The sequence below is a fragment of the Bactrocera tryoni genome, unplaced genomic scaffold (assembly GCF_016617805.1).
Source record: "Bactrocera tryoni isolate S06 unplaced genomic scaffold, CSIRO_BtryS06_freeze2 scaffold_925, whole genome shotgun sequence".
Taxonomy (NCBI): Eukaryota; Metazoa; Arthropoda; class Insecta; order Diptera; family Tephritidae; genus Bactrocera; species Bactrocera tryoni.
In genome coordinates this window covers 617,319-630,077 of record NW_024396572.1, presented here as the reverse complement: position 1 = coordinate 630,077, position 12,759 = coordinate 617,319, and the positions used below count along the sequence as shown (strand labels likewise).

General features: G+C 34.7%; 1 protein-coding gene across 7 annotated transcripts in view; it reads left to right on the top strand.

The window, feature by feature from the left end:
• The window catches only part of LOC120782056 (fibulin-2), a 50,771-nt gene that overhangs the window by 34,924 nt on the left and 3,088 nt on the right, over window positions 1-12,759 (top strand). For all 7 annotated transcript variants that reach the window (XM_040114213.1, XM_040114212.1, XM_040114209.1 and 4 more), the window contains one exon: window positions 342-692. In XM_040114213.1, the coding sequence (XP_039970147.1) occupies window positions 342-692 (351 nt within the window). The remainder of the gene's footprint in view (window positions 1-341; window positions 693-12,759) is intronic.

Below are 12,759 nucleotides of genomic sequence, written 5' to 3'. Positions count from 1 at the left end.
GTTGGATCCCGCACAATTTGACAATCGCTCAAAAAAAGGCTCGTGTGGATTGGTGTAAAGAAATACTGAAAAAATACGATCGCGGTGCTTCAAAAGACGTTTAAAAGATCGTCACAAGTGGCGAATCATGGCGCTATGCATATGAGCCCGAAACAAAACAGCAATCGACAAAAAAAAAACAAAAAAAAACATTTTCGTTGATAAATATGCCTATTTACATTATTAGGCCAGAAATATATATAGCAACCTACGTATAGGTATATAACAGAAAAAATATAATGATTAATTTCAAAGTTTACTTATGAAAATATTGATGTTATCTATTTTTACATCTCCTAAAGACGATGATGAATGCACATTAGGAACGCATAACTGTCCACTTGAGTATGAGTGCCATAATACGAAAGGTTCCTTCCGTTGCTACCGTCGTACACCAACAACTGTAGCAACCACAACGATGAAGCCGACTACTACAACTACAACGCCACCACCAGTCAGTGGTTTATCAAATTATTACTACCATAATCGTACCTCTTATAATGATCCCGGTCAATATACTTCTCGTCAAACACATAGTTTTAATTATATACGGGAGGATGTGTCTCGATACACTAGCATTGGTGATACCGAAAATACTCAACTTCCACAATGTAGCATAGGCTTTCATCGGAACAATTTGGGAGCTTGCGTAGGTAAATAATATATATTTATTTTTTTTTGCTACAGAAATACTATGCCCATATTTTAAACAACAATTCTATTAATATTTTCGTCAAAAGCATGCTACACTCAAACTAGTTTTGCGTATACTCTATATGTAAATATTAGAACTTTACATTTTTTTAAAAATTCAGCATAATTATTGTTTAATATTGTGTTTTGTTATCCATATTATTTACTTGTACTTCACAAATTCCATTTAGCACATTAAGTGCCAAGCGTATTTGCAAAAATCTTCTCCTGTGCCCAAGGTGGTTTTTTGTTTCAAAGCTGTATAAAAGTAGTATATATTTATACCTGGATTTAATAATTGTTTTCTTACGTCTCACGTTTTAACGACACGGGGCTGCATGACGCTAAGGGAATCCTAAAAATCGCTGTCGTACGAAAATGTGAGACGCGGTTTTATGCTATTTCTGTGTTTACTTTGTGTTTTTTAGTTTTATTTTGATTTTTTTTTTTGTTTTACTTTTTTATTTTAATTCTTTCGATTTAGTTAAAAATTGCGAAGCGAAAGATTGCAGATAGTGAAATATTGGAGATTTTGGAAGCGAGTGATGGTTTTTGAATGATTATTGCTCACAATGTCCTATTATGTATTGATTGTTTTCCAAAATTTACGCACCTTAAAAAGTATAATATTAAAATATATCTAAATGCTAATTTGAATAAATAATCAAACACAAAATGTAGCTCAGAGATTTTATAATAAAACAAACAAAAATTATCATAGCGCTATGAAATTCAGACCAAAATTTTCTGCAATTATAAGCCTACGCTGGAAACATAAAAGCTTTCAAGTAACCGCACACGAATGCATACGACAAGGTAGAATGCGAAACATGCCCTGTCGTATATTTTCTGCGACGCGGTATTAAGAGTCGTACAAAAACATGGCACTCAATGTGTTAGCTGAAAGAAATTTAACGAACGATAAAAATGTAATAAATTAAGAGCAAAATGAAAAGAAAGTGCGGTGGCCTTAAGTTGACGTTCGAAGTCCAATGCCTTTCCTAGCTTAAAATTATATGTATGTACTTGTATGGAAAACTTCTGTAATATTTTAATGTAAAACATACAATACTTGTATGAACAGAGATGAAAAAGGTTATTACCGAGTTATAGCTACTTTAAATCCGTTTACTCTACCGATTCTGAGTAATGTTCAGTGAATTTGCCGAAAAATAGATTCTGGATGTGCCATTGGCATGTATGTCATGTTCAAGAGAGAGCCTACCAGCGCAGGATTTGTTTTCTTCATAACAGGAGCGCTAAGAACCACTCTAACGACTGCACTAGCGAAGTTACTAAACATATCACCAATCGAGCAAAATTAGCTGCAAGATTGATGAAGTTAGGTCAATTCTCCATAAAGGCTTTCGAGAATAGCTTGAAAACAAGGGATTGATGGATTAAAAAAACCACGTAGTCTCACGCTTTGTTAAGGAGAGATGATTTCAAGTCAGTAGAGTCAGAAAGTATAAAAGAACGTCGTGTTAGTAACACTATTTATAACTCAAGAATGCCTGTACCGATTTGAATCGCACAGAGTAGTGCAATATTTAAACGCAAACGATAAAGTGTATGAGTATTTGAAACTGTCCGTCCTCGAAAATAAAATTATCGCTAAATATTGGGAATGGTAGAATAGAACTACAACCAAATACACGGTGCAATGGATCATAACTGGCTCTGTAATCAGTTGATGAATATTATACGACATGCATCCCAAAAAAACTGATGCTATAACCTTGCCAGCCGACTTTTCCGTCTTTCCACGCTTGAGAATGGTTTATGACTGTCGATTGGACTCCAGTGTGAAATGATGGAGCCGTTTTTCCATTGTCACACACCGACGCAAAAATTCGGTTTTATTATGTTTAAAGAGCACACAACCACTCCTCAAAATCAGCAATTTGCTGTTTTTGTTGGGTTATGAATCTATGTATCAGTCAAAGAAAAGCGTGAACGGATCCTCTAGTAACTAATAAATAACCGCAGAACTAAATAAAGATACTATACAAGTATTTTACAAAAGTGTACAATTGCCGCTGATATTGATATTATTGGCATCAAAAACGCGCCTAGACAAAAAAAGCGAAGCGAATGGGTCCGGTGGTGAACTAGGACAATACGAAATATTTCCTGCCATCAAAAAAACAGTCATCGCATTCGCGATTTTACTTCACAGTTGACAGTAATAACTGTGAAGTTGTAGGTAATTCGTGTTTCTTGGAACCAGTATCAGTTCCAGTATGGAACTATAATTCCAGCTGTTTACTTGGGTGCACAGCCAAGTGAGAATCACACCACTGCATTTAAGCTTTATAAGTCACTAACACTCGCGATTTATGTTACTAATTAAAAGCATTATTTGAGCGGATAGGAAATTAGTGTTAATTTATTTGTAATACAAATTCCGGTTACACAAAATGGAAACTTATTCAAATATTAAATAGTTCAAGATTACGGCCGATCCAAAATTAGGCGCGCAGACGAGTCGGAAGTATCAGCACGGTTGTGTATAAACGAATGTCTTGTAGATGATTGTTGACGTGCGAACTGTGTGTGCCCAAAAAGTGTCAACCAAAAAAGTGAGCCCTTTTCCTTTTTTTTTGTCCATCCCTTTTGATAAGTGGGTTGATATACATATGTGGTGAGTTGAGTTGGTGTTGCGATATGGTGAATTGCACTGTAGCATTAGGATGCGCCAGTTTTACCGAGTAGAGGGGGTGGATGCTTAACTCATTTAAACATCCTGGGCCCCCTAGGCAAATATTTTGCCTAGTATTGCGTATGTATATGCTATTGCATGTATTTCGGCGTACTGCTAGTGGAGTTGCCGAGAGCGCATTATACATGCTGTACTCGTAAATCCTGAAAACGCCTTTGGTTTTAAAACATAATATTTGTTATTTATTTACTTTTAGGTGTGTATGGTTGGGACCTATATTTTGCGGGTTTATCCGACTTATTGTTATAGTAAATATGTATATGCGTTGTTTGCTCTTATTAGTTTTATTTGCGGTTATATTACAATTTCTAATTTTATTGATATGGTACACCGGTTGTTTATTATTTGCCTTTTCTATGTTATCGGCTTATAAGGATAGTAACTCCACACCTGGCTCAGATATGGCCGGAATGGGTACTCCTTAGCCCTAGAGTTAGGACTGTGATAATAGGGGGATCTTGCGAGAGAGTGGCCGTGAATAGAGAACGGCTTCGATTCGTGGAGTAGATAATTTTGTATACTTAATTGAAAACTTTGTATAGCTGATTTACACAACCCACCCATATGAGGAGCGCTTGAATAGATGTGATAATAGCGACCTTTGCCTTTTGTAAGTGTAGGTGTGTCATTGTATCGCATTGGGAGTATGGTGATCCCTTAGCTTCCTATGGAGATTTTATTTTTTTTTTGAAAATTTATGAAAGGTGTCGACTTTTTGATACAACTATGTTATAGTATATTTAATGTTTTAGTGCGTGTGCACTAATTTGGCGTTTAGTAGCCCGCCACCGCTCTAGGATTTGTTCAGATTTGGTTTTTTTTTTTTTCATTATTGGCGAAAGCCATCCTGCGGGGCCGAAAAGTTACGAACATATATGTGTTTTTTTGTATGAGGTTGTCAGAGGGAATCTGACCTTGTTTTTCCTACTTTTATATGGGGTATTAGAAAATTGTGGCTCTAGTGGTTGTCGTACGACGTACCGGCCATTATTTGATCCAGTAGTTGTGGCTTTAGAGAAGTGCTCACAATACTGATCTTCTTTAGTTTTGTTTAATATTTGGGGAAGTTTCCCTATATATTGAGATTTCCTTAATTGTGAATTAAGGCATTTATTTGATTTTTTCACAACTTCAGTTGGTGTGGTGGTAACTAGTTCGGTAACTAGTCCACTTTGTGTTTGGCTGTGCAGCGTTTGAGTTTTTTGTGCCTTTGAGCAACATGGTGTCTCTTGGCAATTTTTTGAATTTTGGGTTTCGGGGTTTGCGTTTGCAATTAAACCCGTGGATCTTTTTTGTGAATAAGCGCTTCTTTGGGGTGAGATGGGATATCTGCTGTAATGAAGCATTGAATTGTGTCTTTTGTGACAATATAAGCAGTTAAATTTGCTTTTGCAATTTTTATATGTATGCGCATGTGACAGACAATTTGTGCAAAGTCTTTTTGACCTGACAAAATTATTTCGTTCGTTAACTGTTAAATTTTTAAACCTCTCGCAAGATGTAAGGTTATGCCCTCTTTTACATAGTTCGCATGACGTTTGTTTTCTTTGTTCTGTTGTGAACGTTTGTGTTTTGTAAAAGCTTTTGCTTAAATTTTTATTGCTTCTAGCTTGGTGTCTATTTAAGCTTCCATTTTGGTCGTGTTTGTTCTTAGTTTTGTTTACTTTTTCTTCTAACCTTTCCGCAATTTCATATTGGGTGGTGAGAAAATCTTTCATTTGTTGCCACGTTGGGCACTTTTTTCGTGATGAGAGCGATTGCTCCCATAGAAGTAACGACTTTTCTGGTAATGCGGCGGTGCAAATATTTACCAGAATGGGATCCCAGCTGTCTGTGGGGATATTAAGTGTCGATAGAACCGACAAACAATTAGAAACAGTGGATTCTAGTTTAATGAATTCTACACTTGTTTCTTTCTTAATTTTAGGCAAGTTTAATAGTGTCGTTACTTGCTTATCGACCAGTATTCTTTCATTTTCAAATCTAGCTTTTAGAGCTTCCCAAGCCAAATTGAAATTGTCGTCATTTAATGCGAACTGTTTAACTATTTCGCCTGCTTGACCTTTTGTTTTGTATCGGAGGTGATACAATTTTTGTGCTTTTGATAGTTGTGGATGGTTGATGTAAACGGCTGTAAACATGTCCCGGAAGGACGGCCATTCTTCATAACCTCCATAAAATGTTTCTGTGTCACATGCGGGCACCTCGAGTTGGATGCCTGAACTTGCCTCTTGATATTGTTGCATTTGTGGCAGCTCTACTCTACTGTGGGGAGTAGGTGCAATTGCTTTAATGAGCTTTAACTGATCGGAGATCATAGCTTTTGTTTCCTCATATTGGTCTAAGCAGTTTTCATATATTGCGTAAGCCGAGTGTTTCAAATTTTGTGGTAGGTCTGAATCGTCAGATTCTACTATGGCGTCATGAGCCGTTTGGAGACGAGCCCAGAAATTTTTAAGATTTTGGCCTTTTATTTCTAATAACGATTCCGAGTTTTCGTGAATCGGTGAAGAGGCAAATCTAGTGCAGTATCTTGTTAAACTGTCACTTACTGAAATAAATTTAGCAACCTGTTTTGGGCGTGTAGCTCCTGCAGGTGTATTTTGATTATTGTTGTTGTTAACCATTTTTTTTTTCAAAATAATATTATTTATTTATATTTTAGTTCGAAAATATATTTCAATTGTTAATTGCTATTAAAAACCGTACTTTTTATTATATAAATTATTTTATGTCCGAATATTTTGTATTTAGGTACACCCTAATGCTCGGACTTGTATATACATATATATGTACGTTTGTATGTACTTATATTTCGTGCAATTGAGAGCTCGTTGAAGAGATCAATTCAATTTTTACATTAGCATGCACAAATTGTTTGTATGATTTTATGATTATGTTTTTGTTCTTAAGCAATTGAGAGCTCGTTAGAGAGATCAATTCGCTTTTCGTATGCAATCCTGCTTGTTTTTGTTTGCCAAAGAACAAGAGGTATTGCCGGATAGTTGACAATGTAGACTTTGAATATGTAAATATGTATGTATATGAATAAGTATACATATATACGTTGAAATATTTATCTATGTTAAGCGCCTTTTTTATTTTTGTTTTGAATAAATTACATATTCGTTTTTATAATTTGTGGTACTGTTAATTTTTTCGGATCTTTTATTTATTTTCAAATTATTTTTAAATAAGTTTCATATCTAATTGACCCAATGTTGATAGGGTATGGCATAAGAAGATTGTGTGACGTATGTTTGTATATATGTGTGTCTATATTCTTTCGAGCAGCGAGAGGCGCGAAAACGGAATAGAAAAAATATTTTTGATATTTTTTGTCGTCCTCTTATATATTTGTATATCCATATATATGTATGTAATTTAATATATAAAAAATAGCCATGCAATTACACAGGAATATGTGTGTATATACGTTTACCTTTTATGCTATTTCAATTTGATGTTTTTGCATTTCATACCTGCAAATTGCTTCTGCTTATTTCTTTATTGCTATCCTGCTTACTGTTTTATAAAACAGAAGAATATTTTCTAAAAAATGTTTACAAGTAAATATTTGAAATAAGCAGTCTTGTCTTGCTGGAAAAAGTGTGATTGAATACACAAAGCTAAGCAAGAATAGGCATTGAGATGAGTTTTTTTATTATATTTACATATGTGGTTATGTATGTATGTATGTATATTACCGAACTGTTTTAGAGGTTTTTTCAAAAGTTTGGTAAATATACATATGTATGTGATATAAATTAAGTTTGTATGAACTGAATACGCTCACTTGAGTTTTGTAGGGTATAACGTAAAATGTGTGTATATGCCCTTTTTCTTGGCAATTCCTCTTTCCTTCTTCCACGGTCTTCCAGCTGCCTGGCTTCTTGTGCTCCAGCTGGCTACCTGCTTGTGTTGCTATTTTGTTGTATATATATTTGTTTTAATATTCGCGCCCGTTTTTTCCGTTGTTGTGTATTATTGTTGTATTTTATTGTCTTATTGTATTTTTGTTGTGTTTTATTGTTTTAGGCATTTTTAGATTTCGCGCCCGATTTATGTTTGTTTTAAGTTTCGCGCGTTACTTATTGCTTTTAGGTTTTGCGCCCGAATAGTGTTTGTTTTTAGTTTATTTCCACTGTTTTGTTTTTATATAATTTTTGTTTTGTGGGTTCGAAATTTTAACATGTGTTAATGTTTTTTTTTTGTTTAATTAGGAATTTCATCCATATTCAATTTGGTTTTTGATATACAATTGTTTTTTTTTTTGTCTTTCGGCACCACTTTAGTTAAGTAATATACAGATATATGTACATATGTGTTTTTCTTTTTTGTTGCGACACTGCACTTTTTTGTCTATTTGTTGTATATGTATGTATATAAATATATGGGTGTTGTTTTTCTTTTTTTTTTATTTTGGTTCTGGTTGGGTCACTGCACTGTGTTGTTTGGGTTTTTTGTTTTTATTATTGTTTTTTCGTTGGTTACCATACAATTATACTTATATGTATGTACATATGTATATTACTGCACTTCACTGCACTAGTTTGTTTTTCTTTTATTTTGTGGTTTTCTTGTGGCTGTAAGTTTATAGTGCCTGTCTTTTAGGCTCGAAGGACCATGTTTACTTGGGTGCACAGCCAAGTGAGAATCACACCACTGCATTTAAGCTTTATAAGTCACTAACACTCGCGATTTATGTTACTAATTAAAAGCATTATTTGAGCGGATAGGAAATTAGTGTTAATTTATTTGCAATACAAATTCCGGTTACACAAAATGGAAACTTATTCAAATATTAAATAGTTCAAGATTACGGCCGATCCAAAATTAGGCGCGCAGACGAGTCGGAAGTATCAGCACGGTTGTGTATAAACGAATGTCTTGTAGATGATTGTTGACGTGCGAACTGTGTGTGCTCAAAAAGTGTCAACCAAAAAAAGTGAGCCCTTTTCCTTTTTTTTTTTGTCCATCCCTTTTGATAAGTGGGTTGATATACATATGTGGTGAGTTGAGTTGGTGTTGCGATATGGTGAATTGCACTGTAGCATTAGGATGCGCCAGTTTTACCGAGTAGAGGGGGTGGATGCTTAACTCATTTAAACACCAGCCTTGAAATGCAACGTAGAATCAGAAAAAAGTAAAGTCCTTTTGTAAAACAGTGCGGTGTCGCCTTGATATATTTAATTTAAATAACTTTATCTGTACAAAATGGGATATTCATAAAAGATAGCTCGCTCTACTAATATTCACTGAGATGTCTGCGAGTATTAGTATAGTTAAAAATATACCATTCAGTACGAAATTTATATATATGGGAGGTACCGGCCCGATTTTCGGGCAATTTGCTGTTTTTGTTGGGTTATGAATCTATGTATCAGTCAAAGAAAAGCGTGAACGGATCCTCTAGTAACTAATAAATAACCGCAGAACTAAATAAAGATACTATACAAGTATTTTACAAAAGTGTACAATTGCCGCTGATATTGATATTATTGGCATCAAAAACGCGCCTAGACAAAAAAAAAAAGCGAAGCGAATGGGTCTGGTGGTGAACTAGGACAATACGAAATATTTCCTGCCATCAAAAAAACAGTCATCGCATTCGCGATTTTACTTCACAGTTGACAGTAATAACTGTGAAGTTGTAGGTAATTCGTGTTTCTTGGAACCAGTATCAGTTCCAGTATGGAACTATAATTCCAGCCTTGAAATGCAACGTAGAATCAGAAAAAAGTAAAGTCCTTTTGTAAAACAGTGCGGTGTCGCCTTGATATATTTAATTTAAATAACTTTATCTGTACAAAATGGGATATTCATAAAAGATAGCTCGCTCTACTAATATTCACTGAGATGTCTGCGAGTATTAGTATAGTTAAAAATATACCATTCAGTACGAAATTTATATATATGGGTGGTACCGACCCGATTTTATCTATTAACTATTATCATGAAATATACTAAGAAAATGTTCCTTGGGTTTCATTAAGGTACCTAACATACAATCTAACATACAGACTTGATTCAGTAGAGGGCGTTCCTAGCTAAGGAATGAGCGGCTGGTCAGTTGTCTCCGAGCACCTGGAGAATCAGGACAAATATTTTCGCCCGATGTGTTTCTGTAAGTGGTGCAATCCGAAAATGCAGCATTCGATAGAGCAGAGGTAAAGTCTGTGTGGAGCTCATTAAATCTGCAACAGAGACGTTTGATATAATAGAGCATGCTTACCCAGATGTTGCTTTAGCAAGAAGTGGTGCGCGATTTCTTCGACAAACACCGACCATGTGACTCGTGTGCGCAAGGTTTTGAGCTCAAACCGTCGACTAAGTATTCGTTTAATTGCCCAGATGTGAAATTTATCAATTTCGGAGCACTTGAACATGTGCAAGGTGTGCGCGAAGATGATCCCAAAAGTGTTAACTGAGAATCAGAAATTACGGCGATTGGAAGTGTGCCAAGAAAATTTGAACATGTGTGAAAGTGAGCCCCAATTTTTTAATAATGTAATCACAGGTGACGAGTCATGGATCTTTGAGTATGATCCCGAGACAAGAGTCAATCTTCTGCAAGCATTTTGAGAAAGGGGATACCAGTAGTGTGCACCTCGGCTCTCAAGGCTATTCCGGAGAATGCCGTGACGCCTTCAATGCGTGGAATTTGCGCTGGCAGCGAAGCATCGATGTAGAAGGAGCCCATTTTGAAAGCTTTTAAAGAATTGTAACGATTGGTTCAATAATTTTTTTTACATCGGCTCAGTCCTATTACTTTACCGACAAAACCTGTATATGGGTGCAAGGTCAAGTTTCCGCCCAATAACAGTAAAACAAGCTCTTTCATTTTGATAGAGATAACTCACATATTGTCCGATATAGCCCGTATAAAGTCACCCGGAATTTGGAAACTTTTTATATTAGGCATATGAGGGGTCAAGGAAGTATTGACCTGAGTCAACATATTTTTGGTATAAGGAGGTACTATTGTCAAAAAAGGACAATTTAAATTGTATATCCCATACATTGACCTATATTTTCGGTCAAATGTCAACTATAGATACTGGGGTCCACATATTCGGTACCTAGTGTCTTCAACAGTTTTTTTGGATTTGGCAGTTTTTGGTGGCATAATGTAATGGAATTCTTAATGTAAAATTGTAACCTTTTATATCAATTACTACTTCACTTTTAATTTAAAGGAATTCTTAGTACGAAATGGTATTCCGTTATATCAATTACTACTTGATTTGTGTACTGGAAAGTGAAAGAAGCAAATGGAATTTAAAATTGCGTTATATGGGAAGTAGGCGTGGTTGTAGTCCGTTTCGCTTATTGTTGCACAGTAACATAGGAATATGAAAAGAATGCTACGTACTAAATTTAATCGAAATCGGTCTGTCGGTTCCCGAGATGTGTGATATCACCAAAAAAGTGGGCGTTGCCACGCCCATCGTCCCATTTTCACATAAAGCCCCCTCAAACCATTTCGGAGGTAAAATTGAATTATATAATATTCAGGAGTTCTATTTCGTCTATTTTCTCAACGTCGGTAGGAGTTATTATAATATTTGCGCTAAGCGAATTTGGTTGTGGTGGCTTTAGTGGCTTAGGAGATATGTACATACATTAAACGTGATTTCACCGTTAGGAGAACAAAACATGTTATGCTCTATAGAAACATCTTGCAAGAGTATAAAAAACAGAAAAAACATAATGCCTATAACATGTTCTTGTTTAATTAAACATATATACGTATATATGTATCTATACATATTAAATCAAAAATAGATGCAACACTACAAAATAGAGATGCACAACAAATACAGTAAATAAGTTTTTCTTGATAAAGATAAAACAAATCGGGATATCGAACTCAGTAAAAATTAAAGATTATTACGATCATTTTTAAAATAACGATATTCATTATAAAATCTTTACCTAACATTAACTCGGTAATAATTATTGTTTTTTTATTTTTTATTTTTTTTGCTTATCTGAAACAACACGATGCGGAGTGTTTTTAGAGCGGAGGTGGTGACAAAAAATTCAATATCTTTAGAATGGCATGAATGAACTAAAATTATTAAAGGTGAACATTTTCCGCCACATACTTTTCAGGTTTTTTTTACTGTGAAGAACACATGAAAAATTTCAATTGTTTAATAAAAAATTATGTAAAATATTATTATTGAAACAAATGGATCGGGAAAAAATATCATTAATATAGCACGAAAATTTGTCTTTGACTTCACAAAATTTCATCGATTTATCTAGTACTTAGTTTGTGAGAAAATAAATCTATAATTTTATCATGTTCTAAATTTCAACTTTCAATGACTTTAACAAAAAAATAAATTTTGACGAAATATTTATATCACGAGGTATGGTATGTGTCTGATCATTCACCTTATGAACTGCTAATTTTCAAAATCAGCCTGAAATCTTATTTTTTCGACGACTGTATTCATCTTTAGGTCACGATGAATATCAGTATTTCAGATGTATCAGCGAGCCTTAACAACCTCTGGCTCTATTGTGGAATGTTTATTTAACTGCTTCTCATTAGTCACACATTTTAATCTTTATAGAATTAATTTTTTAAAAACTTCTTTGGTCTATATGACGACACTGTATGGGGATCCTTTTCAGGTTTAGGAATTATAACCACTTCAGAAACTTCTTCGAATATTTGGAAAGGGTGTCAGATGAATTGAAAAGATAGGTAAGCTTTAAAGCACTTTTTGTATCGTAACTGCTTTAATACTTAAGCTGTAATAAGATTAAATCCTGGTGCTGAGTAATTTCATTTTCAAGTTCACAAGTCATGTTGGACATTACTGAGGAAAACGAATTCCCTACTCTCATTCGGGCGAAAAGTTTCAGATTGGCGTTATGTGAATGCATTTGCTTTATCACAATCACTTTTAGTCCATATATTACCATTAATTTTTAATGGGACAACGTGGCATGCTAGACGTTTAAGATATTTGGTACAGTGTAATCATCTTTTTTGTCTGCCGATAGTTGAGCTAAGGATTTGTGTATCGACTCTTGCAAACAGTTGCTATATAGTTTCCAGTTTTGTTCACCTTAACAATAACTAAATATGCCTAAGATATTAAATTTTACCTCCGTGATGGTATGAGATAGCCTTACGGGAGCCAGTGTGAAAATTGGACAATGGGCGTGCCACCGAACACTTTTAGTTGAAATCCCATATTCCGCGACCCGGCCAACCGATTTCGACGAAATTTAGTAAGTTTTTATCTTCTGTCTCCTTACATTCTTATGCCACATTGTGAAAA